At 47.5% G+C, this 26,023-nt stretch overlaps 3 protein-coding genes and 1 long non-coding RNA gene across 5 annotated transcripts; 3 read left to right on the top strand and 1 right to left on the bottom strand.

Annotated features, from left to right (window-relative positions):
- Positions 1-2,948: 2,948 nt before the first annotated feature.
- Positions 2,949-10,531, top strand: LOC127336294 (probable cation transporter HKT1;4). Its single transcript, XM_051363092.2, has 3 exons — positions 2,949-4,256; positions 8,475-8,696; positions 8,844-10,531. The coding sequence occupies exons 1-3, from the start codon at positions 3,022-3,024 to the stop codon at positions 9,040-9,042; spliced, it is 1,656 nt and encodes a 551-aa protein (XP_051219052.1). The 5' UTR covers positions 2,949-3,021; the 3' UTR covers positions 9,043-10,531.
- A 1,147-nt stretch (positions 10,532-11,678) lies between these two features.
- LOC127336293 (cation transporter HKT1;1) lies at positions 11,679-14,506 on the top strand. 2 transcript variants are annotated; one of them, XM_071826732.1, is made up of 4 exons: positions 11,917-12,055; positions 12,258-13,161; positions 13,763-13,987; positions 14,164-14,506. In XM_071826732.1, the coding sequence occupies exons 2-4, from the start codon at positions 12,272-12,274 to the stop codon at positions 14,399-14,401; spliced, it is 1,353 nt and encodes a 450-aa protein (XP_071682833.1). In that variant the 5' UTR covers positions 11,917-12,055; positions 12,258-12,271; the 3' UTR covers positions 14,402-14,506. The 2 variants fall into 2 exon arrangements, with proteins under 2 accessions (XP_051219050.1, XP_071682833.1); XM_051363090.2 differs by having other exon boundaries at positions 11,679-13,161.
- A 212-nt stretch (positions 14,507-14,718) lies between these two features.
- LOC127336297 (uncharacterized) lies at positions 14,719-18,135 on the bottom strand. The gene is made up of 3 exons (XR_007873241.1): positions 17,948-18,135; positions 15,502-15,587; positions 14,719-15,089 (listed from the first exon to the last, which is right to left on the bottom strand). It is a non-coding gene; the product is annotated as an uncharacterized lncRNA (long non-coding RNA).
- Positions 18,136-20,986: 2,851 nt separating this feature from the next.
- Positions 20,987-24,733, top strand: LOC127336296 (cation transporter HKT1;1-like). The gene is made up of 4 exons (XM_071826731.1): positions 20,987-21,368; positions 22,506-23,448; positions 24,015-24,239; positions 24,416-24,733. The coding sequence occupies exons 1-4, from the start codon at positions 21,050-21,052 to the stop codon at positions 24,687-24,689; spliced, it is 1,761 nt and encodes a 586-aa protein (XP_071682832.1). The 5' UTR covers positions 20,987-21,049; the 3' UTR covers positions 24,690-24,733.
- The last annotated feature ends 1,290 nt before the right edge of the window (positions 24,734-26,023 follow it).

The raw sequence follows: 26,023 nt of genomic DNA, 5'->3' as shown, positions 1-26,023 counted from the left end.
GGCCATGATTCTATATTTGTGGTAGTGGACAGATTTTCTAAAATGTCACACTTTATTGCCTGCCACAAAAGCGACGATGCGTCGCATATTGCTAACCTGTTTTTCAGGGAGATTGTTCGACTACATGGAGTCCCGAAGACTATTGTTTCTGATCGTGATGTGAAGTTCATGAGCTAATTCTGGAAGACACTTTGGGGAAAGCTGGGGACAAAGCTACTGTTCAGTACTACTTGTCATCCCCAAACTGATGGTCAAACTGAGGTGGTGAATCGAACCTTGTCACAACTGTTGAGATCCATGATCAAGAAGAACCTGAAGGAGTGGGAAGAGTGTTTGCCGCATGTGGAGTTTGCTTACAACAGGGCGGTACACTCTACCACGGAGCTGTGTCCTTTTGAGGTGGTGTATGGCTTCAAACCCATTACTCCACTTGACTTGTTGCCTTTGCCCATACATGAGAGAGTTAATATGGAGGCATCCAAGAGGGCAGATTTTGTGCGAAAAATCCATGTGAAGACTAAAGAGCTGATAGAGAAGAAAGGCAAGAGCAATGCTGCAAGGATGAACAAGAAGCGCAAAGAGATGTTGTTCAAGCCTGGTGATATGGTCTGGGTACATTTTCGCAAGGATAGGTTCCCGAAGCTGCGGAAGTCTAAGTTGAAGCCTCGTGGTGCTGGTCCTTACAAAGTGCTTGCCAAGATCAATGATAATGCATACTCGATAGATCTTTAAGGTGATGAGTTTGGTGTCAGTAATTCTTTCAATGTTGCTGATTTGACACCATATGACGGAGAAGACCTTGGAGCTTCGAGGTCGACGCCTTTTGAAGGGGGGGGAGATGATGAGGACATCCCTACTACACCACTACCTCCGTCATTGATAGATGAAGATGAACCTGCTGTGAAGCTCAAGTCCAATGAAGTTCGGATTGGACCAATTACAAGGGCTCGTGCGAAGCTACTTAAACAACAGGTGAACTTGTTTCTAAACGATACTTTGATTGATGAGAACTTTATACTGCATAAGTCCTATTACTTATGTATCATCAGGTATCAAGAGGAGACGAGCATCGCACGAGGAGTAGAGGAGCAGCTGGACATGAAGACGGACGTCAAGATGGACGTGAAGCTGGACATGGAGCTGGACATGAAGATATCTCATGGACGCGCGAGGGAGGAGCGGGAGGCATGCGCGAGAGGAGAAGTCGGCGTCCAGGCCGGTCCAGCGCCCGGTTAGACCGGCCTCCAGACCGGCGCGCCCGGTCCCTGGCCCGGTTGACCGGGCGGCAACCGGATGCATCGTACCGGGGCCAAACCGGACGAAGTTTTTGCGACATTTCCGGTTGGCGCCCGGTTGACCGGACCCCAGACCGGCCAGCCCGGTCCCTGGCCCGGTTGACCGGATTCCAGACCGGACCAGTCCGAGTCTGTCTCGATCAGATCTATTTCTGGGTCGGTTTTACTTGTATCTTTCGATCAGAACTCGTCCCGGATGCCTATATAAGTGCCTTGGACGACCCCCTAGCTGCTTTAGACCACGTTTAAGATAAACCCTAGTTCTTAGTTGTTTGCTACGCAAAACTATTGAATACTACTCTCCAATTCGTTGCGATCTGGAGTTTTATGCTACTGAAAGTTTGTGTGATCTGCTGTTCCATTGGGGATTAGAAGATTGCAATCTACCGCTTCGTGGTCGGCGGCTACGTGCGCAAGTGTGTGGAGTTGCGAATATCTTGCAGGGTTGAGAGCTGTTGCATTGGTATCAGGAATCAATCGAGAGACTTCGTCGCGTCATACAAGTTATCCTCCTCATCATCATCGACTTCATCCGCTGCTACCATCACGTGTTCATCAACACCCGTCGCTTACTGAGAAGATCGGGCAACCCCTTATCAGTCCCAATCTTGGTTCTCCATGTGTATATGTCCTAAACAAACCTAAAAGAATGAAAAAGTACATTGGTGCACCCTCGCGCGGAGAAATCTAGGGGGTAGACCCGCCGGGGCACACATACCGCTGTTTTGGGGGGAGGAGGGGGAGAACGACCGCCGGAGCACCGGAATCCCACCAAATCTTGAATGTGGACATATGATATGTGTGAAAGTGTGGTGGAAGGTGTAATGGTGCAAAATTAGCTCCCCGGCGTGGCCTTCCTCACATTTGGGCGATTGCTCCGAAACCCTCATATATGTGGGGGATGAACATGGAGAGTAATTTTGTATTGCATATTGTCTTAAGTAACAGTAATAAATAGTCATCAAAAAGTAAAACTAATTAAAAAAATAAATATAAGTATTAGATGAAATAAAATAGAAAGAAAAAAATAAAATGAATGGTGGCGCACGGCAAAGAAAGAATCGCACGGCAAAGGCGCCTTTGCCGTGCATCATGTCTGGCCGCACGGCAAAGGGGGCTCCACGGCAACGTCCAGACCCTTTGCCGTGCAGCGCAACGTCAATTTTTCCCCTAGTCTATCCATTTTGTCCTTCAAAGGTACATCAGAGTCATCGGGACACAACCAAAAAAAGCTATAAATTATCTTCTTTTTTGTAGCTTTCTCGTTTGTATAGCTATCAAATTAAACTATGTCCCAAATGTATGTATATATTTTGCAACATTTTTTCTGAGTTAAAACCCACAAGCAGTTGTCAGATCAGTAGGAATCGCAAGGTAAATGTAAGTAGCTAAAGAGTTAGAGACGACTTAGAATTAACAAAACAGTTAAAAAAAAGTGTCGAGAATTGGCCGCCAACTCAAATCCCTAGAGGTTGGCAACTGTCTCCAGTCTCTCCCGACGGCGGCGCGCGGCGGCGAGGTACCTCGGTTCAACTTCTGCGTGTTGCACTTACAACTCGCTAAAATGCGTAAACAACACCGCGTCCTACTGTCCTGGGCTGAGCTCTCAGCTAGTATATATTAGCTGACCACGGACTGACGGACGTCTCCACCGGCCAAACACACGTACGCCGCCCGTGCATGCACGTTCGTGAAGGCGCGTACGTAAATCCCAAATATAGCTCTCATGTCCAAAAATAGTGCAAACCGCATGGACGGAGCTCATAAGCTCGGCGAACTCTTTCACGACGTGCGCCGGCGCACTGCGGCGGCGCTCGATAAGGCATTATCCCTCCTCCGCTCGCTCTCCAAGTACCACGCGCACCACGACGTCACGGAGCGGATGGCGCGGACGCGGCAGGTCTGGCCGCCGCGGCTCGGCTCGCTGCTCGTCCACGTCGCCTACTTCCTCGCCATCTCCTGGTGCGGGTACATACTCCTCGGGGATCTCAAGTTCCGCGCACCTGGCGGCGACGGGAGCCGGCCCAGCGGCATCGACCTGTTCTTCACCTCCGTCTCGGCCGCAACGGTGTCGAGCATGGCCGTGGTCGAGATGGAGGTGTTCACCAACGGCCAGCTGCTCGTCCTGACTCTGCTCATGTTCGTCGGTGGCGAGGTGTTCGTGTCGCTAATGGGCCTCGCGTCCAAGTGGTCCACGCTGAGGAAACAAGCAACAGAAAATTCTGGGCGGGTCGAGAGCCACGATGAGCTTGAGATGCGACCGGTCGCCGATGCCGTCGACATTGACAAGACGTCGACGAGCAGCGTCAGCCCGGTGGATGCGAAGCGGCTGCGGCTCAACGCTGTGCGCTCTCTGTTCTTCATCGTCCTCGCCATCTTCCTTACGGTGCACGGGCTCGGCACAGCCGCCATTGCAGCCTACGTCTACTCGTCGCCGGGCCCGAGACGGACGCTTCAGGGCAAGGCCCTGAACGTGTGGACCTTTGCCCTATTCACAACGGTCTCGACATTCTCGAACTGCGGCTTCATGCCGAACAATGAGAACATGATCTCATTCCCTCGGGACACCGGACTGCAGTTGCTGCTCGTGCCGCTGGTGCTCGTTGGGAACACGCTGTTTGCGCCGCTGCTGGCCGCGTGCGTGCACGCGGCAGCTGCAGCGACGCGGCGTCCGGAGCTGGTCGTGACGGCCAGTGAGAACGGCGCGGAGCTGACGGGGTACGACCACCTGCTCCCGGTGCGACGGTGCGTGATGCTGGTGGCCACGGTGGCCGGGCTCATCGCCGTGCAGATGGCGATGATGTGCGGCATGGAGTGGGGCGGTGCACTGCCGGGGATGAGCCCGTGGGAGAAATTGTCCAACGCGCTGTTCCTGGCGGTGAACGCCCGGCACACCGGCGAGTCCACCGTCGACCTCTCCACCCTCGCGCCGGCCATCCTCGTTCTCTTCGTGCTTATGATGTGAGTCATCTGTCTCTTTCTCATTCTACTCCAAATAGCTCTCGGTGCTTACGAGAGTGCAATGCTATCTCTAGGTGCATATAACTAATTAATTAATCAAAAGGTTCATATCCCTTCATGATTCAAATTTGAACTTTATTCATCTTGACCATCCATTTCTGTGTGCATCGATCGCCTAAGAGGTTCTCCTTTTCGGATAAAAGAGATTCATCTTGACCAAAGAAAAAATGGAATCAAGAATACGAGTCTGTCAGTCTTGCCACATACATTAGCTGCATATCTTTGACAATATTTGCCAAAATGTAATTAGTGAAGCACAACTCGTTCAGTTACTCTCAAGTGCCACATTTTATACTAGTACAAATACATTGACGAGAGCTGAATATACTGCATACATATATGGCAAATGTACAATTTACAATTTTATACTAGTACAAGTACATTGACCAGAGCTGAATATACTGCATACGTATATGGCAAATGTGCAATTTACAATTTTATACTAGTACAAGTACATTGACCACCTAGACAGTTTTAATTAAATTAGCTGGTGAGGACCGTAGGTGTCTCTTCTGATCATACGGACATTTTGTTTGGCTTATTAAGTATTGACAACTGGCATCGATGTATTTTACCTGCAATTTGTGAGGCTCGCTTAGGGGAGAAACTACAAAATGCTGCTGAATTATTGAACATAATAAGGTATTTTCTTGTTTAGAAACCCGACAGGCACCACGCGCTACAGGCCAAAAAGTAGTTGGACTCATGAATCACTCCAAAAGTAGGTTGGCAGAAGCATGTGACAGAGAAGTTTCTCTGTGATAGTGTTTGGACCATTTGTGCCCACTTCTTTGATTCACGGCTACTCTCACCCTCCCCAAATAAGTTGATGTGTAGGAATTTCAGAATAAATTATGGAGTGGGGTAGAAAATGCATTGGTAAGGATATCTCCAACGCAGCGACCCATCCCGTGTCCGCGCGTTCGGATGGATCGAAATGGACAAAAGCCCAGCCCAACGAGCGGACCCATTCCTAAAACGGATGGCCGCAGCGTCCGGGATGATCCAAAGCCGGTCCAAATATGTCCCGCGTTTGCGTGGCCGCGGACACGGAGGGCTACCCTCTCGCGTCCTCCCCTTGTCCTCCCCTGGCCTGTCTGTCTGCCTCCCAAAACACACCCACTTCACTCCACTCCCAAAACCTAGAGATGGCCGATGAAGCTCCTGCCGCCGCCACCGTTGGAGACGAGGCCCAGCTCACGACCGTTGTCGCTCCTGCCGTGGAGGAGGCTCCTGTCCTAGACGCTCTTGTGGTCCCGCAGCCCGCGGCGGCGACGAAGAAGGCGAAGCCCGAGCTCACCGCGAGCAGAGGGCGATCGAGAGCAAGAAGCGGGTCGACCGGCGCAGCTCCTCCAACTCCAAACGAAGGCGAAGGCGACAGCCTTGCAAGAGCATGACATGCTCTTTTATGGCCACGCCGCGCTCGCTCGGCACATGATCGTCCCGGGCGCCGGCACGGCCTCGGCAGGAAGCTTTGCCTCGTCCGTGACCCGACCCCTTCCTCCAAGGTCAACAGCCCCGCCGACTGCCCCGTTTGGGTACACGCCCGCCGTGTAGGATATGATGGCGCCGTCGGGGTGGTACGTGTACCCTTCACGGGATGGGTCACCGGATGTGGGCGAGTCCATGACGGGGCCGTCGCCTTCGTCCATTAACCTCAACCGTGCGCCGGCAGCGCACTCCAAGGCCCCCAAGAACCTGGGAGCAGCATCGATGTCCGGTGCCCGCAACTTGTTCGGCGTTTGTCGGGCGAGCGGGCGCCACCATCTATGCAGGCAGCTTCCACCATGCAGCTCCTCCGTCTTACCCGCCGATGATGCCGACCACCATGCCATATCCGTCGACCGAGCAGGCTCCCCCTCCACCTTGCATTGACATAGAGGAGGACACCAATGGCCATCCCGGCACCATAAACATCGACCAGGAGCTGTTGTTCGGTGACGAGCTCACACAAGCCGCAGCTGCACAAGGTCGAGGTCGCCGGGTTAGCAAAAGAACCAGCAACTACACGCATCAGGAAAACGACACATGGTTGACCATTGGGCAAGATCCATTGACAGGTGCCGAGCAGAAGGGGACCGCATTCTGGCGTCGAATCCATGACTACTTCCATGAACATCGCCGCTACGGATAGGAGTCATTTGACAGCGACCGCAACGAGTGCTCCCTCCAAAATAGGTAGGCAACAATTCAAACGGAATGCAACAAGTTTCATGCAGCGTATGCTCACGTGAATCGGATTCCCGTTAGCGGCCTCGGCGTGAAGGACTTGGTGTGGCAAGGATTTCTTCAAAAATGTGAATGAAGGAAAGACCTTTAGCTTTCCTCATTGTTGGAAGGAACTCGAGGGCACCCCAAGTTCCAGGAGGGGTACGAGGGGTACATGGCGACCTTGACTGGCAACAAGACCGCCAAAGATGCCACGGTCATTGACCTTGATGGTGGCCAGCCTTGTGGTAGCTCCGCTTCTCGTGCAAGCTGTCCACGAGGCCACAAGGCAACCAAGGCCGACATGAAGCGTGATGCTTCGGCCATGAAATTGTTCGGCACCTTGAAGGAGATGTATGCTGAGAAAGAGGTGTCCACGGACAAGAGGGGTGAGGGGAGGCGCCGGGAGAAGGAAGAGGACATGAAGAACTACTTCGATGTCCAAAAGAGGAAGCTTGAGATTGAAGAGGTGAAGGCGAAGAACGAATGCTAGGGAAATTGAGCTCTAAGAGAAAGAATTGAAGCTCATAGCAACAACAAGGGCCAAAGAGGTAGAGTTAAAGGAGAAGGAAGTTGAGTTGAAACGGCAAGCCGAGAACAACATGATCATGAACGCCGACTTGACCACCATGAACAAGGTGGAAGAGAGCTTGATTCGAAAAGAGGCAGAAGGAGATCCTAGAGCGCACAAATTGAGTTGACAATCTCAATTTGTAATTTTTATTTGTTCAAACTATGGCACATTCGTTTCTTGATCATGCTACATTTTATTTAATATTATTTGATATTATTCTATATTTTTAGATATTATTCTATAGTTTTTAGATATTATTTATAAGTATGTGCGGCCAAATGACCTATTTCCCAAAAAAAAATATGCCAAATAGGTAAATGGGTGGCCGCCGCGTTGGACGCAGCGTGCGACCCAATCGGACACGCAGATGCGGGGCACTGTCCTCATATCCGCGCGGTCACCTAAACAGCTCAAAACGGAGAGCCCAACGCGTCCATTTGGGTCGCCGCGTTGGAGATGCCCTAAGGTATCACCCACGCTCATCTTTAATTCCCCACCTCCAACAAGCTAAGTGCATGTAAAAAATAAGAGATTATGTGCTGATGTAATTGAACTTGATTCCCACGAGATGAGAAAGAACTATTTTTCCCTGCTGACTGGCCATGTGAATGATTCCTCATCAGCAAATCGCTAGCGGTGAAATGTACCTTCGCACATCAGCCACGTGCTATTTGCAGGAATCTGAGGAAGATCCCACCAGCAATCGAGTAACTTAAATCGTTGCAAAATGGCCGCCCTAAAATGAAAGCAACATATGGTTTTGCGGGATATATGGGGTCCAGAAAATTCTGTAGAGTAGGATGGTTCCGTGGCACACGCTGCCGCCACTGAACAGAGTTATGTCAAGGTCTACCCCGTGTAGGTAGTTAAACTGGATCAACACTCGATTTCTAGGTTCACACTGTGACAGTGATGGACCGATCATTCTTGGGACGACACGAGCAAATGGCACATCATTCTTAATTTTGCGAAAGAAATGAGCTCCCGTCTCGCGGTTAACAACCGCTGAAAGATAACAATCGGATCTGCCATGTGCTCAACTGCTCATGCTAGCCACTAAACCAGAGCATCTAGAAATGGCTTCACCTCTGGCTGAAGCAGACCTCGATTGTTCCGTCTAGTGGCAATCATTCACATGCCCAGTCAGCAGCACTGATTATTTTCCAGACCAGGAATAGATAAGCGAGTCGTATAGTCCTCTAATTTCCATTCATGCCAGTTGTCCATGTGATCCAAAGCTACGAAGCAACTACTTTTCTGTGGCTACTTGTGTCTTTGGTAAGCAGTTGTGGTTGCATTCAGAACTTGTCCATGTGGATGTCTGGCATGGACTTGCATTCATTGTTGTCTCACAGTCTAGAGGTTCTTGTTTCCAGGTACCTACCTCCATACACAACATGGTTTCCATTTAAAGAGAGCTCCAGCATAAAGGATCATCCCGCGGAGAGCCAGGGGATCGGGTTGCTCGAGGGCACAGTTTTGTCACAACTATCTTACCTGACTATCTTTGTCATCGCCATCTGCATCACCGAGAGGACAAAGCTCAAAGAAGATCCCCTCAACTTTAACTTGCTCAGCATTGTTGTTGAGGTCGTCAGGCAAGTCACTCCGAGGGATTAAAACCTGAAAAGAGAAAACACATTTATCAATCATATGGTCATACCAGACAAATTCATGGTTCCTTTCCATATCTCGTGATTTCCTTCAAAGGAAGCCAGCTGACGTGTTTTATTCAAATTTTGCAGTGCTTATGGGAACGTAGGATTCTCCATTGGATACAGTTGCAGCAGAAAGATCAACCCGGACAAGCTATGCACAGATAGATGGACCGGCTTAGTTGGAAGGTGGAGCGATTCTGGCAAGTTTATCCTCATTCTTGTCATGCTCTTCGGGAGGCTCAAGAAGTTCAGTATGAAAGGAGGCAAAGCATGGAAGCTTAGTTAGATGAACACCTGGTGACCATTGCAGTTGCAGGCACACATACTATTTCCTCTCTTTCTCCTCTCTTCTGTTACCCCAAACAGTACTCATTTAGATGTAGAAGGGAACCTTCTACTTGTCATCCTTGTGGTGTACGTGACCCCCTCCTTTCCCGAACCCCCTCCTCTCCCGAACCCCTCCCCAACCCTAACCGCCGCCGCCGCCGGGGCAAAGACCCACGGGGCGTGGCGGCGGCGGGGGCCTTTCCTCGCCGACGTGGGGGACGGCGGACGGGCTCTCCCCTCCTCAGCGCACGCGGCGGCGGCCGACGCGGATGGTTATGGGCGGCGGCGGCTCTTGCGATGCGGTCCCCCCTTCCCCTCCCGTAGGCTTCCATCCACAGCACACCGGCAGGGGCTGGTGGTGGGCGGCGGCCAGGCCCTCGGTCTGCGCCATGCCCTCCCCCCGCCTCTCGTCGGTGCGTGGATGCAACCTCGGGCTTCTTCCACGTCACGAGGGCGCCCGGGGCAACAGCCTTGGGTTCGACGGAGGAGGTGGCTCTCTTCTATGCTGGAGAGGGTCGGCCTGTGGTTGGTGGTGGTGGATCTTTTGATCTATCACCGCGATCCGGCGGCGAGATGGAGGAGCATGGAAGCCGGCGATGGTGTCGCCGGTGGAGGGTTGGATTGGCCAGCCCGGGATGGTCGCCGACGTGGGGGTCCGACCTGTATAAAGGCGGCGGTCCTAGGGCCTCTCTTGCGTGAAGAGGAGGACCTACCGGAGGCCTGGACTCGTAATCTGGCCGGTGGGTTGAGTTCCGGAAGGCTCCGCCGGCGAATGTAACAGTGCTTTGCCTGGAGTTTTCTGGATCGAAGGTATTCGGTCGTGCGCACCCATGCTTTTATTCCGACCAATTGGTTCTGTAGGGAGCGGCACGAAGCTCTTTTTCTGTGTTGACATCAAGTGACTATGGATCCATGATGAAAGTCGGAAGAAGAGAATTTCATGAAGGCCGGAGTGGAGGACTAGCTAAGGGAGGTTCAAGTCTCCACGCTGTTGAGAGACTCGCTTGGTGTTCCGGGCTTCACACCAGCGGTATGAAAGTGGGGGCGACAACACGGGTGAAGTGCAGAGTCCTACCTTTCAGGGTGAAAACCCAAGGTCTGGCCTTAACTAGTTGTGCCTGGCAATGGCCTTGGGGAGGCATTGTTTTGAGAGCGGGGACTATCTTCAGGGTGAAAACCTAAGATCTTTGATCGGGCGACGACGGTGTTTGAGCACTGTTCCTTTCTTGGAGGCGTCGTTTTTTGGAGAGTCTGTAATTCAGGTGTTGTCTTGGCGGTGGATGTATTGTTGTTGTTAGGCCTGAGATACTGTAGCGGGACTTTTGTTTCTCAGTTTTTTTTCTTTTTTTATTGTGTGCATCCGTAGTGCCATTAGGGTGGTGCGTTGTTGCAGAGACTAGGTGTAATAGGTATCCTCTTGATATTAATATATTCCCTTTATCGAAAAACTTGTCATCCTTGTACACAGCCACCAACATGTGCTGCCAATTTATGATTAGGTGAATGAAAGTTGATCATAAGAATATGAAGGCACGCCTGATTCTCTTGATACGCGGAGATGGGCTACTAGTAATTTCTGGCAACTAGGTGGCGCCAAAAAAAAGTTGGCTGCCACGCATCTGGACTCACAAATATACGCGTAAGCGTGTAAAGAAAGACTCCAACCAAGAGGAGCTGGGTTCATATTATATGCCCGGAAGTACCTGAGGCCACAAGTACTGCTTTATGGAAAAGCATTATATTGCTAATTTGCTATCTTACCGCAAACTTCACTAGCCACACACTTTTCTTTGACATAAAAAGTAGCACACACGTGCAACTAGATTGTGCCACATGAACAGAAAATGGAATAAAAGAATGAAAAGAAAAATTGCACCACACACTTGTGTGCATGCTTGCACATTTACTCCCACAACAGGGGATGCATTATTCTACAGTAATGAAGATACATATCCAGTCTAGTGGGATCTGATACATAAACAAGAGTTATGTAAAAATATCGATAAACATCAGCCCAGAAATCCCAACCCCCACTAATAATTGAGAATTTAATCAAGAGAATGAAAATTTGGCAACACAAGCTCTCACAACCAGTCATATCTTCAATCAGTGCAGCCGTGTCTTGTGTGGAGCTTTCAGGGAAATGGATGAAGCAGAACAATTAATTCAGGATGCTGTGATGATTGAAAATACTATAAGGAGAATGCAAATGTTGCAACGCAACTTCACAATCGGCAACTATTTCAATCTCTACCGACGTGTCTCTTGGATGGAGTATCCCATAGGATGTACAGCACATACCATTTTGCAGCAGTAAATTTAAATGGTAGGCAATTTCAGCATCACAGTAGTGAGTACTCCTAAAGTTAAGGTAGATTTTAGGATAAACCAGAATAATGCAACAATTGCTTTGCAGGTTCAAATCTGAAGTGCGAATTATTGGCATATACGGTTTTACTTGTGAAGATAAAGTGCTAAATCAAATCAAGGATATCTTCAGATGCAGAAAATATTAAATGAAGGATAATAATTGCCGAAAAATCCTTTCAGTCAGCTCATAAGTCGTTGGCTATTTGCTATAATAATAGAAGCACATGCTGGTCCATGAATCAATTATATTCGAGACTGGGCCCTTGTCGACACCATCAGCATCATGATTATACATGTGGACACACTTGTCTTACTCCACCCTTCATATTGAGATCCAGAACTTGATCAACCTGGGCAGTGCTTGCAGGGGAGAATACTCAACCCACAACACACCATGAAAACCGCTTCCAGTTGCCAACTCCAGCACTTGTAAGTCGGAACTCAAAAGCCTACAAACCTCAATGCATCAATTCAGTTCAGTCGTAGTTACCTTGCAGAATCTGCCACAACACATAGCCATGAAGCTCTCAATATCCAATTTTGAAGTGCTTAGAACTAGTAAGGAGAAAGTGAAGCATTTCCATGAGTTTGTGTCCAGAAGGGTAGGTTTTCTCTCCAAGTGTACAGCAAAATTGTTCAGACGCTCTTACCAGTTTCTGGTGTTCAAAAGCAATCCTTTGATAGTCCAGCTTATTTACTTCATGTCGATATCCTTTGCTGGCTTTCTTGCCCTGAAGAATCTCAAGTCCCTGAATAAGCCAATTCCAAGGAACTTGGATCTGATGTTCACCTCCGTGTCCACAGTGACAGTGTCAAGCATGGCAACAGTTGAGATGGAGGACTTCTCCGACCAGCAGCTCTGGGTTTTGATCATACTGATGATATTAGGAGGAGAAGTGTTCACTTCAATGCTAGGGCTGCACTTCAAAAATGCTAGGGCCAACACTGATGATGCCCTCCAGAGAAGATTGGCTTTCATAAGCAGGGACATTGAATCCTCCGATGTTTTTAATAGCAGTCAGAATAATATCGAAGGCATCATGTCAGAGGCAACCATGCCACACAGTCAGGTAGAGTGGATGAATCAGAACGCCCGCAATAGTTTAGCTCATGTAGTGACAGGCTACTTCATAGCAGCAATTTTGTGCGGATTTGTAATCATTGTCATCTACCTGTGGATTGACTCCGATGCAAGACATCTACTGAAGAGTAAAGATATCAAGATGTGGACCTTCTCGGTCTTCACAGCAATATCTTCGTTTGCAAACTGCGGCTTCACTCCGGTAAATCATAACATGGCGATTTTCAGAAATAAACCCACTTTTCTGCTTCTAGTTACCCCACAGATTCTAGTAGGCAACACTCTGTTTGCACCACTGTTGAGGTTAAGCATATGGGCCTTGGGAAAGGTCAGCAAAATAGAAGAATATACTTACATCCTTCGGCACCCAAAGGAGATTGGATACAGTCATTTGCGAACACATAAGAATTCTGTCTACTTGGTTCTGACTGGAGTTTTGCTAATTCTGTTGCAAGCACTGTGTCTTTGCTATTTTGAGTCAGATTCAAAGGCCTTCGAGGGAATGAAATGGTTCCACAAACTGGTAGCCTCGGTGTTCCAGGGTGCTAGTTCAAGACATGCCGGTGAAACTGTCATTGACATCTCGGGCCTTTCTCCGCCAATTTTGGTGATATTTGCAACTGTCATGTAAGTATCTCCTCAACACTTATTCAAGCCTTAAAGGTGAATTTAATGATGTTCAGCAGCATACTGAGATTAGCTCTTATAGATGGCAGACAAAAATATGCTTGTTTGAACATAAAAGTGGCAGAGAATAAATAGAGTGCATCTTTAGTAACCAAAACGACATATATAGTTCCAAGCTAGTTATCACAGATTGCAGTTAGTTATATCTGAAGTTGACAATAGCAATTGTTGCCAAAGTAGACCAAAACTAGTTATCTCAGCTTGCAAAAATGCCAGTCTTAGAACACAGAACATGTCTCATGCTACCTAGACCAAAATCAGCAAAAGTGCATTCAAAACAGATGACACACCTAAACTGCAACCAAAACACTATAGAACTCTTCTAGGCTGAGATAGCAAAGACAGAATAATGGTTCCACTCCACAGTAAGAGATTACGGGAAATCAATAATGCATAAATGACAACAAATTTTAACAGCGCTGCTACAATTGTGTTCACAGAAAAGGAGATTTAAAGGTCTAACTATTTAGAACAAGAAGACAATTACCAGCGTGCTACATCAGTATTTTCCTTATGATTTTAACAGATCATTTACTTGCAGGTACCTTCCGTCTGGTACTTCATTCCTCTCTTCCCGTGGTGATAGTCAAACCTTGACAGATAAAGAGGAAAATCCAAATAACCGAGCAACATGGGGGAAGTTTGTCATTACCAAGCCTGCTTGTTTGGCAATATTCACAATTTTGGCATGTATAACTGAAAGGAAGTCAATGTCCACCGATCCACTCAATTTCAGCATGTTCAGCGTAATATTTGAAGTGATCAGGCAAGTTGACATCTTTAACCAATTTTTCTTCCATACTAGAAGTAAGGTATTGCTAAATAATAACTAGCAGCATAAGAAAAGGTTGAACTATGTTAGCCGCAGAAATAGGAAATTGCAATCAAGAACATCACGTAGGTTGCTTCCAAACAACTAATGCACATTTTTTTCTTTTGCAGCGCCTACGGCAATGTTGGCTACTCCCTCGGGTACAGCTGCAACAAGTTATTGAAGCCTGACGCCACATGCAGAGATGCTTCGTATGGTTTTGTCGGCAGGTGGTCTGATGAAGGAAGGCTCATCATCATCTTGGTGATGTTCCTGGGAAGGTTCAAAACGTTCAGACTCAAAAGGAAGAAACCACTTAATGTGCATCCACATAGAACACAACATCAGAGGCCAGAAGTGGCTGGATAGTAGTATGATGTTAGAATCTTTTTACAAGCAAAAGACAACTCTGAGTTTGTAAATCTGTTCAATGCCAGAGCTTTGCGCATAAGAAGGACACGTCCATCTCTAAAATGGAGACCTCGAAAGTTGTGCTAACTCAAAAAAGGACATACAAAGACACACCAGGCTTGGAAAAACAACATATTCAACGCTAATAACATGCCAATGCAGACCCAGTAGTCTGCCTCAGAAAGATTTGTGGCAAAAAAAAAAAAAAAAAAAAAGCATGCCTCTCGAAAGGGTAAAGAATTGCATACACTATTCATGCTATTGACAAATTCAGATTCAACACAAATTACTGACTTGTATATTTCGAAATACTAACATCACAGCATACACCTCATATTTCTACACACTAACACCACAACACACGCCTTGTATGTTTCGACATACTAACATCACGACGTACGCCACAATCACGTTTTCCACAACTAGCCACAATAAGATGAATTTGCAGGTGAGATGCTAAATGTCGGGCCACACAAATGGCGTGCTTTCTGATCACATTGTCTATTTGGCATCCTATTTGGTATCTCGCATCTTATCTGTGTTCAGCATTTAAATTGCAGGTGATGCTCTTCTGCTTTACAACTGCATAACTGGTGATGCTCATCTGCTTCAGATGGCCTTTGCTGGTCTTTACTGATGTACGATCCTGCATGAAGTAATACCTGGTGAATTAAAAACAATAGACAAGTTTTCTAGATATGGTCACAGACTAAATGCCAGGGCACGCAAATGGCACGCTTCCTGGTCATGTTGTTTATTGGGATCTGTTTGGCACCTTTCATCTTATTAACCATGTACAAAACTAATACCTAAAGTTTCTACAGAGACATACACGTCGCCGAAAACTAAGCAAAGATTTGTTGCCACCAAGACAGGATAATTTAATAACCATGATGGTGGTAAATGCGCAAACATTTCTAAAGAGTGCATACTCTTAAAATCTTGAACGGACTGAAATATAAAGTACCATCTTTGAACTTGCTAATTCTTCTCATTTTAGAGAACCACGGCACTGAACTGTATAGCTATTTCAGTAGGGAGAAAGGCAGAAGGCTCACATCATTTTCGTCGTTGTTGAAAGATCAGGATATAGTCATTGCAGGCTTGCAACTGTCACTACCTCATAGTTTCTGTTAGGGGAATCCTGCAATTGAAAGGAGATTAAATAATGATAGGGTAATACTTAGAATTTTTCTTGGTTAGTCAAACTTGCCAAGTTAGACACTCAAAAAAAGGGAAAAGGCAAAAAATGGCAATCTAACTTTAGAGACCTACAAATAATCGGGGAAAATAAAAACTAATTGGAGAGTGGAGGACAAAAAGTGGAAAGGGACATTTCTTTCTCTTATTTAAATTTCTTTTATGGTTGCACAGCCATAGCAATCCTTTTATTTGGGTACGCAGCCCCAATAATAGCACCCCGCCCCAGCCCATCCCCTGGGACATAGGGCCCCCCTATACCCCCCTCCACCGTCTTGGGAGCTGGGAGGCATATCCCCGTACCCCTACCACCGCCCGAGCATAGCTCCCAGGTATACACATCCCTACCGTCATAGATCCTAAAAATCCCTCGAAGGAGATAATAAAGATGGTATCCGACTGCAAGGGTGGTCTTAAGAAACCAAAAGAGGTTGCTGAGAAGAGATAGATGTATCCCAACCGCTATTGCTCTCACGTAAAAAAAAAAAATACATGACTGAAAAAATGACTACGTAGCCCCTTTTTGTATCCTTTAAAAGCAATCATTTAAGTAGCAACCAATTCAATGAAATCCATCAAACAATCCAATTACCGTGAAAGAGAAACTTCCCAGATCCAAAGAAGCTTATCATAAAGAGCTTCAACAAGGGGTTAGCTCCCCCTGTACTCGCGCCCCTCTAACCTTTCCTCCTAACCCTATAGCAAGACTCTAATGCTACTTGGTGATAACCCTGCTAAAGGCTGCGTCTATATACCACTGTATTCCCATCAAAACGAGGAAAATGCACATAACACCATATGTTTGGGCTTTTGTTGCACAGTACCACAACAAGGTTTGTTTTACACCAATGTCGCCTGGAGAGAAACAAATCTATCCGTTAGCAGGCTTTGACGCTGAATTGGACTAGTTGGGGCCACAGGCAGCACATACTGTTAGAGTTAATCTTGATTAAAGAGTATTAGTTAATTTCCTAGCTTACGTGTAGGGTGTATGAGTTCTTGTTCTAGTAGTATTAGCATTGGTCTTTGATGCACGTTTGCGTGCATCGAGTCTAGTTGGTAGTAGTATAGTCCGTGTCCTAGGATGCTAGCTGAGTTTGAGTGGAATTAGGAAGTTCTAGTCGTAGTAGTTTTTCAGGTCGGTTAGGTTTCTGAGTTGTGGAGTACTCTAGCTTGTTTGGACGTGTATATATACACGAGCCTGGCTGCTACTTGAAAACGCAAGAGTTGAGAAATAAACAGAAAAAAGACAAGGCACGATACGCGCCTTTGGCGATAAATTTTTTTTTTGCGTGTGTTCGTCTAGTTTGATGTGATCGATCCGTGGGTGAATTCCAACACATACATGGCATCCACCTTGAAATTCACTTGCAGCCACTGAATCGGCGGCATGCATCTTGTCGCCTGAGGAAGGAGGGGATCTTGGGGCGGAGCGCCTAGTCCTAGTCTCCTAGGGCGGCAGAAACTGGACTCGCGGGGGATCAGGACTTTGACGGGGGAGAGTGCGCCGAGAAGCGGCGCGAGGCAGGGGGGTGATGGTAACAGCCGGCTGAGCAGGATGCGGGAAGGGGCGAAGCGTGCCGGCGTGGGATTGGTCGGTGAGGAGCTCGCCGAGCAGGGTTTGGGGCCAGACTTGTATGGCAGCAGCTCAAGCTCGAGTCTGACATGTACCGCCCAGCCAATGGAAGCAGAGCTGCTGTTGGCCCGTACGTCCGGGTTGACAGCGCTAGTGTCGCGTCCAAGATGTCCTCAATGTAGCACATCGGTGTCTTGACCGGCAGCGTTGCAGCGAGACCATCGGCATCGGCACCGCCAGCGCATATTGCTGGACGCCACCAAGATTTCCTGATGCTTCTTCCACTGGCTTGGATATGTTGTTCTATATGCATGAAAATGATCCTGGCGATGTAGTAAAGGATTTAGTACACATCAAATGCTCCTTCTTATGTTCAAAAAAAAAATGCTCCTTCTTTTTGACAAGATGGCCGTCGAGAACTGAGATGAAGAACTGGAAGACAAATGAAGTACACTACTGAGAAGAGAAATGAAGTAGAACCCGGCGTTGGCTACGGAAACTAAGCTGTCGGCGCACTGCCGCCAGCGATATGTCCGCAGACATCGTTACCAGCTAATTTGTTGTCAAACTGGCTAATGGCTCTATTTGTGTTAGTCATTACACCAAATGTTGGTGTTTTGTGCAGCAAAAACCCAACCTATGCCCCTGTGGTGTTACATGCGATTTCCTCTGTCAACCCCAAAACTATCGATGCGGGACTAAAGGTTTCACTGTACTGCACCGCTTACCCGACCTGCCGGCGACTCCGACCGTTGCAGCTCCGGCGCGCGGCTTTTGCTTCATTCGGTGCGTTGCCGAAACCATCATCCCTCTCCCCCCGCGGCCGCCGCTCCGTCGGGGAAGCTGAGGTCACCACCCCGCCGACGCCGGCCGGTGAGGGATTTGGATCGGGGTGGGATTTTTTTTCTCTCTCTCGAGCGGTCGGAGGGGGTAACGATTAACGAAGCAGGACGACGCGGGTAAGAGAAGCGGGCCGGACTGTGGCCCCGGTGAAAGTGGGCCACGTTAGCAAGATAGGCTTCTCACGGGCTCCTATAGGCCGCTTCGTGCGGCCCCTAAGCTTGGCGCCGCTGAAAAGAGAAGGATCCGGACGGCCCATTTACCAGTCCGTAGGCCGCATCGCTATGTTCCTTCACACGAACATGGGCAGCGTCGTTCCCCTGTTTCGGTTTCTAGGGTTTTCTATTATTCGGTTTTTTTATTGTTCAGATTCAAAAACTGTTCAAATTTAAAAATTATTAATATTCAAATTTAAAAATGTTCAAATTTGAGAAGTTTTCAAAACTGATAATTGTTCATGAAGGTAACAGCTTGCTTCCTACTGTTTTTCTTTTTTCTGTTATTTTGTTTTTGCTTTTCTTTTTGAAAAACTTATAGATTTTGAAAATTTTCCAATTTTTCAATTTTTTCAATTACAAATTTTTTCAATTTGGAAACTGTTCAACATATGGGAACAAAATTTAAAATTTGTTCAAATTGAATAATGTTCATATTTTAAACATGTTCAGATTTTTAAAAATAGCATTTTTAATAAAAAAAAAGTAAATAAAAATACATAAAATGACAAAACCCGAATAAATGACGAACCCGAAGAACCACCAAAGAACCGAAGGGAACTAGAAAAATGAGAGAACCACAACCAAAAGATTTTAGAAACCTTCCCAAAACTGGAAAAGAACACATCACCGCGTTAAATGGGTTGTGGCCAAAGTGGCCACACACGCACGCGGGCGATAAGATAGTGTTCGACCTGGTAGAGTGCCTTGCTTGGGGATGACATGGTGATGAGATTGCATAAGCTCTATTTTTTGGAAAACCTTTTTTAGGTAAGAATAAGCTTTATTACTCACAGAGGGTTGCAAGATGGTCTTTATTAAGAAACTGAACAACAACATCAGGTCCCAAACCTAACCAAGTCGCATTACGATGTTCAACTCTCTCCAGATTAACGAGGTTGTAGCTGACCTTAATCTAAAATGCTTCACTTCAAAATGCCATGAACTCTCTTGCGACAATAGGTGTAAATGGGAACCCACCTAAATCGCACTTATAGTCCATTTTGTCATTTATGTTGCAGATTTTTATATCAAAGTTTGCACTAGAAATAACAAAATGAACTTATAGTCCATTTTGCAGTGCTTATGGGAACGTAGGATTCTCCATTGGATACAGTTGCAGCAGAAAGATCAACCCGGACAAGCTATGCACAGATAGATGGACCGGCTTAGTTGGAAGGTGGAGCGATTCTGGCAAGCTTGTCCTCATTCTTGTCATGCTCTTCGGGAGGCTCAAGAAGTTCAGTATGAAAGGAGGCAAAGCATGGAAGCTTAGTTAGATGAATCACCTGGTGACCATTGCAGTTGCAGGCACACATACTATTTCCTCTCTCTTTTTCCTCTCTTCTGTTACCCCAAACAGTACTCATTTAGATGTAGAAGGGAACCTTCTACTTGTCATCCTTGTACAGAACCACCTACATGTGCTGCCAATTTATGATTAGGTGAATGAAAGTAGATCATAAGAATATGAAAGCACGCCTGATTCTCTTGATACGCGGAGATGGGCTACTAGTAATTTCTGACAACTAGGTGGCGCCAAAAAAGTTGGCTGCCACACATCTGGACTCACAAATATACGCGTAAGCGTGTAAAGAAAGACTCCAACCAAGAGGAGCTGGGTTCATATTATATGCCCGGAAGTACCTGAGGCCACAAGTACTGCTTTATGGAAAAGCATTATATTGCTAATTTGCTATCTTACCGCAAACTTCATTAGCCACACATTTTTCTTTGACATAAAAAGTAGCACACACGTGCAACTAGATTGTGCCACATGAACAGAAAATGGAATAAAAGAATGAAAAGAAAAATTGCACCACACACTTGTGTGCATGCTTGCACATTTACTCCCACAACAGGGGATGCATTATTCTACAGTAATGAAGATACATATCCAGTCTAGTGGGATCTGATACATAAAGAAGAGTTATGTAAAAATATCGATAAACATCAGCCCAGAAATCCCAACCCCCACTAATAATTGAAAATTTAATCAAGAGAATGCAAATTTGGCAACACAAGCTCTCACAACCAGTCATATCTTCAATCAGTGCAGCCGTGTCTTGTGTGGAGCTTTCAGGGAAATGGATGAAACGGAACAATTTATTCAGGATGCTCTGATGATTGAAAATACGATCAGCAGAATGCAAATGTTGCAACGCAACTTCACAATCGGCAACTATTTCAATCTCTACTGACGTGTCTCTTGGATGGAGCATCCCATAGGATGTAATGCACATACCATTTTGCAGCAGTAAATTTAAATGGTAGTCAATTTCAGCATCACAGTAGTGAGTACACCTAAAGTTAAGGTAGATTTTAGGATAAACCAGAATAATGCAACAATTGCTTTGCAGTTTCAAATCTGAAGTGCGGATTATTGGCATATAAGGTTTTGCTTGTGAAGATAAAGTGCTAAATCAAATCAAGGATATCTTCAGATGCAGAAAGTGTTAAATGAATGATAATAATTGCTGAAAAAATCCTTTCAATCAGCTCATAAGTCGTTGGCTATTTGCTATAATATTAGAAGCACATGCTGGTCCATGAATCAATTATATTTGAGACTGGGCCCTTGTCGACACTATCAGCATCATGATTATACATGTGGACACACTTGTCTTGCTCCAACCTACATATTGAGCTCCAGAACTTGATCAACCTGGGCAGTGCTTGCAGGGGGAATACTTAATGCACAACACACCATGAAAACAGCTACCAGTTGCCAACTCCAGCACTTGTAAGTCGGAACTCAAAAGCCCACAAACCTCAATGCATCGATTCAGTTCAGTCGTAGTTACCTTGCAGAATCTGCCACCACACATAGCCATGAAGCTCTCAATATCCAATTTTGAAGCATTTAGAACTAGCAAGGAGAAAGTGAAGCATTTCCACGAGTTTTTGTCCAGAAGGCTAGGTTTTCTCTCCAAGTGTACAGCAAAATTGTTCGGACGCTCTTACCAGTTTCTGGTCTTCAAAAGCAATCCTTTGATAGTCCAGCTTATTTACTTCATGTCGATATCCTTTGCTGGTTTTCTTGCCCTGAAGAATCTCAAGTCCCTGAATAAGCCAACTCGAAGGAACTTGGATCGTCCCCCGCGGGCGACGGGGCCGCGCCGCCACCCACCCTCGTCCAGCTCCCCCCTCCTCCTCTTCTCCTCCGCCGTCGTCGGCGTGCGTCGCCGGGCAAGGCCCGGGCAGCGCCGGCGGCGGCGGCCCCTCGACTTTCCCCTCTCGGCGCTGCGCTGCGCTGGGGTAGGTGCGGCCGGGAGGTGCTCCTCGGCCGGCGGCGGTCCGGCGTGGCGGGGTGAGATCCCCACGTCGGGTGGGAGGAGGGGTGGCGGCGCGGCCGTTGGCGGCGGAGCTGCACAGCGGCGCCATGGCAGGGCCCGCTCGGCCCAGATCTGGGCCAGCGGGGCCCGGAGGGGCACGGCGGTGTCTCTGCTCTTGGCACGCTGGCGGCGCTCCCTGGAGGAAGAGAAGGCAGGGCGGCGGTGGGTGGGCGGCGGCGGCACTTCGGCCGGCCAGCTGCAGCGTAGCAGCGGGGCTTTACGGGCCCTTTTGGGTCCGGCGGGCCAGTTCGGGCCTGGTCTGCCTCGTAGCCTCGTCCGGTCGGCTACCGCGAAAGCAGTGGAGGCAGTTCCCTCCCGCGTGGCTGCGGTGCTGCTACCCCCGTCCCCGCCGCATCCCTTTTCTTCGTCTAGGCCTTGCTCCGGTGACCACAGTTAGGCGGCGAGGATGGCTACAAGACCGTGGTGGCGTGTGCGGGTGGGCGGCATGTTAGGTGGAGCACGTCGGAGCGTCTGGGGTGGTCGGTTTGGTGGTCGGGAGAAATCCCTGTCGGCATGCTCGACACCGACGCGGTGACGCCTACGGGTGTCACCTTTCCTTCCTGAAGGGCGTCGGGTGTACCTCCTCCCCAATCCCCTCCGCATACCGGGGGAAACCCTAGGACTAGTCCGGGCAGCAGCGGCGTCATCGTCGTCTCCTTGGTGAAGGTGTTGCTTGGTATGCGGTGCCTCGGCGTGCTAGGAGCGTGGTGGTACTTCTCCGGAGGGCGCAGCGGTTGCGGGTCATCATCGTTTTCGTCGATCTGCCGGTGTCGGCATTTTTTCTTCTTTCCTTTCTTTTTCTTTCCTTTTGGGCTTGGTTGTGCTGCGGCCCCAGCGCGTTCGTTGTATCGGGTCGTTTGCTATATTAATATAGCGGGGCGAAAGCCTATTTCGAGGAAGGAACTTGGATCTGATGTTCACCTCCGTGTCCACAGTGACAGTGTCAAGCATGGCAACAGTTGAGATGGAGGACTTCTCCGACCAGCAGCTCTGGGTTTTGATCATATTGATGATATTAGGAGGAGAAGTGTTCACTTCAATACTAGGGCTGCACTTCAAAAATGCTAGGGCCAATACTGATGATGCCCTCCAGAGAAGATTGGCTTTCATAAGCAGGGACATTGAATCCTCCGATGTTTTTAATAACAGTCAGAATAATATCGAAGGCATCCAGTCAGAGGCAACCATGCCACACAGTCAGGTAGAGGGAATGAATCAGAACTCCCGCAATATTTTAGCTCATGTAGTGACAGGCTACTTCATAGCAGCAATTTTGTGCGGCTTTGTAGTCATTGTCATCTACCTGTGGATTGACTCTGATGCAAGACATCTACTGAAGAATAAAGATATCAAGATATGGACCTTCTCGGTCTTCACAGCAATATCTTCGTTTGCAAACTGCGGCTTCACTCCGGTAAATCATAACATGGCGATTTTCAGAAATAAATCCACTTTTCTGCTTCTAGTTACCCCACAGATTCTAGTAGGCAACACTTTGTTTGCACCACTGTTGAGGTTAAGCATATGGGCCTTGGGAAAGGTCAGCAAAAGAGAAGAATATGCTTACATCCTTCGGCACCCAAAGGAGATTGGATACAGGCATTTGCGAACACATAAGAATTCTTTCTACTTGGTTCTGACTGGAGTTTTGCTAATTCTGCTGCAAGCAGTGTGTCTTTGTTATTTTGAGTCGGATTCAAAGGCCTTCAAGGGAATGAAATGGTTCCAGAAATTGGTAGCCTCGGTGTTCCAGGGTGCTAGTTCAAGACATGCCGGTGAAACTGTCATTGACATCTCAGGCCTTTCGCCGCCAATTTTGGTGATATTTGCAGCTGTCATGTAAGTATCTCCTCAACACATATTCAAGCCTTCAAGATGAATTTAATGAAGTTCAGAAGCATACTGAGATTAGCTCTTATAGATGGCAGAGAAAACTATGCTTGTTTGAACATAAAAGTGGCAGATAATAAATAGAGTGCATCTTTTAGTAACCAAAACAACATAAATAGTTCCAAGCTAGTTATCTCAGATTGCATTAGTTATATCTGAAGTTGACAATAGCAATTGTTGCCAAAGTAGTTATCTCAGCTTGCAAAAATGTCAGTCTTACAACACAGAACATGTCTCATGCTACCTAGACCAAAATCGGAAAAAGTGCATTCAAAACCGATGACACACCTAAACTGCAACCAAAATAACTATAGAACTCTTCTAGGCTGAGCTAGCAAAGACAGAATAATTGTTCCGCTCCACAGTAACCGATGACAATAAATTTTAACAGCGCCGCTACTATTGTGTTCACAGAAAAGGAGATTTTAAGGTCTAACTATTTTGAACAAGAAGACAATTACCAGCATGCTACATCAGTATTTTCCTTATGGTTTTAACAGATCATTGACTTGCAGGTACCTTCCTTCTGGTACTTCATTCCTCACTACCAGTGGTGAAAGTCAAACCTTGACAGATAAAGAGGAAAATCCAAATAACCAAGCAACATGGGAGAAGTTTGTCATTACCAAGCCTGCTTGTTTAGCAATATTCACAATTTTGGCATGTATAACTGAAAGGAAGTCAATGTCCGCCGATCCACTCAATTTCAGCATGTTCAGCGTAATATTTGAAGTGATCAGGCAAGTTGACATCTTTAACCAAAATTTTATTCCATACTAGAAATAAGGTATTGCTAAATAATAGCTAACAGCATAAGAAAAGTTTGAACTATGTTAGCCGCAGAAATAGGAAATTGCAATCAAGAACATCATGTACGTTGCTTCCAAACAATTGATGCACATTTTTTCTTTTGCAGCGCCTACGGCAATGTTGGCTACTCACTCGGGTACAGCTGCGACAAGTTATTGAAGCCTGACGCCACATGCAGAGATGCTTCGTACGGTTTTGTCGGCAGGTGGTCTGATGAAGGAAGGCTCATCATCATCTTGGTGATGTTCCTGGGAAGGTTCAAAACGTTCAGACTCAAAAGGAAGAAACCACTGAATGTGCATCCACGTAGAACACTGTTAGAGTTTATCTGTTTTTTACATATCGTTGTATCTGTGTCCTATTCTTGTACGGCAAGGTGACCCATAGCACCATACTATAAATACAACCACAACAGGCTCGGCATAGTATCCGAGTAGATCCAAATCATACCCTGTTTCCTAAATTTAACATGGTATCAAGAGCAGGCTCTTCCGCCGCATCTACCTGATCGAAATCGACGAGATCAAACTCCGTCTCTGTCGCCGGAAATTCAGCGACGCCAAGTGTTCATCACCCTCCGCCCACCTCTCGGCGCTTCGCTCCGCCCTCGTTCCTCAGATCGATGGCCATGGCGTCGTCATCAAGCTATGCTCCCCAGATCAATCTCGGGACACCTCCGTCAGACAAATTGACGAGGAAAAATTTCCCTCTGTGGCGCTCCCAAGTGCTCCCCGCCATACGTGGCGCTCAAGTTGTCGGGTTTCTCGACGGAACAGAAGCAGCACCGCCACAAGAGCTCCCCCCTACCACGGCAGAGAAGGAAGCCGATGCCCAGGCGAAACCGGTGCCGAATCCGGCATACGCAGTCTGGCTTGCAAAAGATCAAACCGTGCTGTCGTATCTCCTTCAATCTCTCTCTCTTGAGATCTTGCCTCACGTTCATCGTATTGAGAGTAGCCATGGCGTCTGGAAAGCCTTGGAGGAGATGTTTGCTGCACAAAGTGAGTCTCGTATAACAAATCTGCTCATCGCACTGGCCAACACGAAGAAGCTCCAGATGACTACTGCAGATTTTCTCACGAAGATGCAGGGGTTCGCCGATGAATTGATCTCGGCTGGTCACCCCCTGCATGATCGCCAGCTTGTCTCATACATCGTTGCCGGCCTTGGAAGCGGTTACAACTCGCTGGTCGCCGCTCTGGGCGTGTCTACCACGCCGATCTCCCTGAGCATGTTGTACTCTCAACTTCAAGCATATGATCAGCGTCAAGAGATGCTGAATTCTTCGCCACCGGATGATTTTGAGACATCTGCAAACGCTGCATATCGGCAGCGCCGCCAGTTCTACACCAACAATACTGGCTCTGGCAAACCGCGCGGTGACCGTGGTGATCGCCGTGATGAGCGCCGTGATGAGCGCCGTGATGAGCGCCGGGACGGTCGCAGAGGAGACGATCGCCCATATATTTCAGGCCGCGGTGGTGGCCGTGGACCTCCAGGAGGGGGTCGAGGACGCGGCCGTGGCCGTCGCCGCACTACCCCTTGGGCCAATGTCACCTGCCAGATTTGTGGCAAAGAAGGCCACTATGCTAAAGACTGCTGGTCTCGCTATGAAGATGATGACGGTGGCTATGGTGACAAGGAAATCAACGCTGCCTACGGGGTTGACACTAATTGGTACCAGGACTCCGGTGCCACCCATCATATTACTGGT

The sequence above is a fragment of the Lolium perenne genome, chromosome 2, assembly GCF_019359855.2.
Source record: "Lolium perenne isolate Kyuss_39 chromosome 2, Kyuss_2.0, whole genome shotgun sequence".
Lineage (NCBI taxonomy): Eukaryota > Viridiplantae > Streptophyta > Magnoliopsida > Poales > Poaceae > Lolium > Lolium perenne.
Note: the sequence above shows the minus strand (reverse complement) of the source record. Positions and strands in the feature narration are given on the sequence as shown.